The sequence below is a fragment of the Alligator sinensis genome, unplaced genomic scaffold, assembly GCF_000455745.1.
Source record: "Alligator sinensis unplaced genomic scaffold, ASM45574v1 scaffold444_1, whole genome shotgun sequence".
NCBI lineage: Eukaryota > Metazoa > Chordata > Crocodylia > Alligatoridae > Alligator > Alligator sinensis.
In genome coordinates this window covers 3,344,965-3,348,805 of record NW_005841886.1, presented here as the reverse complement: position 1 = coordinate 3,348,805, position 3,841 = coordinate 3,344,965, and the positions used below count along the sequence as shown (strand labels likewise).

The 3,841-nt window shown below is 49.9% G+C and overlaps 1 protein-coding gene across 4 annotated transcripts in view; it reads left to right on the top strand.

Annotated features, from left to right (window-relative positions):
- MAPT (microtubule associated protein tau) overlaps positions 1-3,841 on the top strand; it is a 117,494-nt gene that overhangs the window by 88,069 nt on the left and 25,584 nt on the right. For all 4 annotated transcript variants that reach the window (XM_025196887.1, XM_025196886.1, XM_025196888.1 and 1 more), the window contains 2 exons: positions 105-158; positions 1,427-1,692. In XM_025196887.1, coding sequence (XP_025052672.1) covers positions 105-158; positions 1,427-1,692 — 320 coding nt within the window. The remainder of the gene's footprint in view (positions 1-104; positions 159-1,426; positions 1,693-3,841) is intronic.

The following is a 3,841-nucleotide window of genomic DNA, read 5'->3' as shown; positions in this document are numbered from 1 at the left end:
CCTGCTGAATGCATGTTTTGCATTTATCTGAATGCAGATAAAGGCTTTGCTAAAGTTTTGAAGCTTAATTGATTTTTCTCAGAGGTCTCTTATCTTTCTTACAGCTGGAAAGAAGGAGCAGAAAAAGCCCCCTTCCACAGCAGCAAAATCTGATAAAGGTAACATCTAAGGTTTTTACCTCTAATTCTGGAGAAAGGCAGTTAGCTATGTTGGTCTGAAGTTAAAAGGTAGGGCAGGGTGACACTTTATTGGCTGATTCATTCAAACTTTAAAGTGCTACTCTACCGTGTCTTCTGCCTTTCCCTTTTGTGTAATGAAACAATTTTAAGATGCTCTGTGATCTGTGTGATAATTGACTTTGTTTTAATTTTTTTCAAACCTTTAATAGAAGAAAATAGTTCTAGCTGAATATCTTTTTTGTTTATAATTTACTATGCACTGAAGTTAATTTCATAGTCCTATGGAAATACAGTTGAGAAAGTTGCAGGTAACCAGCTTTTTGCTCCCTGACCCCCCACCCCAAAATGCTTTTGCATGGCTGAGAGTCAGGGAGGGACAGCAGTGTCTGGTGGGAGCTCAAGAGGTGAACTAAGCAGTTAGGATTCCTGGGTTTCATTACAGAGATGGGTAAAACCAGGGATGATTTTGCTTAAGGCCTTTTGGTTTTAAGCATGGTTTAGGGCCCCCCCCGCCGCTCTAAGGATGTTCAGGTGAACAATTATTCACTGCTCTTTGTGCTGGGCCAGTTACTCCTGCTCCAGACCCCTGCCCATCCCTGGTTATTTGTATTAATGGTACTGGCCTACCTCACCCATACAGCTATTAGGAGACTATATGTTGTAGTGGTTAGATCAATGGGATGGGACTCAGAGACCTGGGTTCTGCTCTTATCTCAGCCAGTGGTCTGTTGGGTGACCTTGGAGAAGCTGCTTCACCTCCCTGGACTCAGTTTGGGAATAATGATGCTGTTGTCCTTTGCAAAGCCCTTTGAGATATACTGATGAAAAAGTGCCTTAGTAAAGCTACATGCCATGAGATCCCTAGGGGACAGTGCAACTTTGTGATGTCCACACAAACTCGCACCTTCCCCTCTTGTCATGGGGTCTCCTGACCTCTGTCCCAGAACTCCTTTATGCAGAATCTTTCCTGCTCTGACTCGGTCATCAAATTCTGTATGACCTTCCTGCTGTTAAATTATGGTCTGCCCCAGATGGTATCCTGGTAAGGAACAGTCGCTATCAGTCATTCCCTGGCTGGGAAGTGGGAGCAGCTGCCCCTTGGTGTGGATGCCAACTCCACTGGCAGTTTTGTTAAGCAGCAGGTGGTCACTCTTGGAGCAGGGGGAACAATTCAGTAAATATTGGCAGTAGTTGGGAAAGAAATGCATACCAGACTGTGCTATTACATGTGTGCCTGCAAACTCCAGGTGAACAGCCAAAGTCTGGAGACAGAAGCGGTTACAGCAGCCCTGGCTCACCAGGAACCCCAGGCAGCCGTTCCCGCACACCTTCCCTGCCAACTCCTCCTGCCAGGGAGCCCAAGAAGGTGGCAGTGGTCCGCACTCCTCCAAAGTCCCCTTCTTCTGCCAAGAGCCGCATGCAGCCGTCTGCTGTCCCCATGCCTGATCTGAAAAATATCAAGTCCAAGATTGGTTCTACTGAAAACCTGAAGCACCAGCCAGGAGGTGGAAAGGTAAATCCTGAATCTGCTTCCCACAGGGTGTCGCATGGAGTTCTGTCATGGAGTAAGGAGTTCTCCCTTTGTGTTTAGTGTAGCTTGCTGCACTGTTTAAGCACTAAGCACTGTAGCTTGTTGCCTCAGGGATGACAGGTGCTTGCCTCCCATCCAGCCAGCTTCTGGTTTGGAACCTCGTTAAAGGGGGCTGTGTGCTTTTGTTGAAATTGCCTGCCTGGCTGAGTGTGCAGAGCATCTCTGGTCCAGAGAAAAGGCTAATCTTGCAGAATTAGAAAGCCTAACTATAGAAGTGCTCAATGCTCCTGATGTCCCTTCTCAGGAGAGTTGGTTGTCTCCAGCCATGCAATTTATTGTCCTATAAATGATAGTTGCTATGCCACATGACAAAGGATGGTATGTTGTTCCCTCTTTCCTATGCCTTTTGCCTGGGAACAGGAATGGCTCCAACAGGGTGGTAGGAGTGATGCATCCCTCTTCTGTTGTCATTGGGGTAGTAGGGATTGGTGACACACAGGTGTTGACAATTGAGAGGGTGGTGCTCTGATCAAGGTATTTGCTGCTGACTTACTGGGTGACTATGGGGCACTCACTTCAACTCTGCCTTAGCTTCTTCATCCCTAGGGTAGATGCAATGCTTTATCTAGCTTCTGTGTTGTGGGGTGTGAGGTGTAATTTTTTCGGAAAGCGCTTTTAAGACAGTTAGATTGTAGCTGTCCTATATAATGATTCCCCCAGAACTGCAGGCTCCTGCATAATCTCCTGGCTCCTAGAATCCTTGCCAATTGAACAAGATAAAAAAATCATTGGGTTTGATGTGTCTGACGCATCACCTGCTTGGAGACCAGAGGCAACACTTAGATGAATTGTTTCTGTTTTGGCTACCTCTCACATTTTTCACCCGTAGCGTGATGGATTAGTTAAGGTAGGCCTTCATCCCCATGAAGAGCAAGTTGGGGCTTGAGCTAAGTAAGCTCTGACTGATCTCAAATTTTCTTTTAGAGTAGCTGATCTGCTCCTTGTAGTAAAAGTATAAGACCCAAGATAGTCAAAGGAAGAGTCTGCTGTCCATTATCAGCCAGTGTCTCCACTTATTTGTCTCTAAGGGAAAAATATGTTTCCTCTCTTCTTGCCTTCAGCTATCTAATCTCAAGCCATGGTCTCCTCAGTTTTTCTAAGAGAAGTTGGTTTTAGGCTCTTCAGCCTCTGAACTGTCAAGGAAAACCCAGGTATCACAAAACAGCATTGGCCTTCTTCCTTCTGTTTCACTAAGCTTGTGGGATGCTGATGGAAGGTCATCTCTAGGGAGACAGAACTAGGGCTTTGACCACCTAGAACAAGGGCGTCCAACCTTTTTGAATGCGGGGCCAGATCACGAACTTTTTATCACCCAGTGGGCCGGCGAGCCATATTCAAAGACGTCACAGGAAGTGGTATCATATCAGGAAGTTATGTCACGTGACCTTTGACACTAATGAAGTTGCAGGGGTTGACATGGTCCTGGTTGACATGACATGCATGCCCGGGTTGACATGGTGCTGCAGGAGCTGCTTGGCTACAGTTGGGTTCACCTGGTGCTGAGAAGCCGCGGGGCCAGGCCGGAGTTAACCTGGTGCCCACCCGGCCTGCAGGTGCCATGCCCAGATTGACATGGTGCTGCAGGACCCGCCTGGGCAGAACCGGGTCAGCACCAGCCAGGAAAAGCAGCATGCAGCCGAAACCGGCTTCCCGTGTGCTGCTGGGGATGGGACGAGGCCGGCCAGGTCTGCACCGGCCAGCAGAAGCGGCGACAGAGCTGTGTGCCGCTCAGGATTGACCAGTGCGGGTGGCCCACGGCCCCCCCGCCCCTTCTGGGGCCCAGTGCAGACACAGCCGGGCTCCTCCTCCCATCCCCAGCAGCACATGAGAAGCGGCCCACCTCGGGGCCTCGTGATCGGGCCCAGAGAGCTGTAGCGCCCGGTGGGGAGACTGGCCGGGGGAGCAGGCGCTGCCTTGCTGTGGGACCGGGCAGGGCAGGGCAGTGGGGTTGGCTTGAAGCGGGCAGGTGACGATGCAGGCACGGGCCAGCAGTGCCAGCGGTCGCTGCTTGGCCTCCCATGCAGGGCCGCTTCCCCGGGCCCCATGGGGGTAAGCAGCCCCTCTCCCCTCC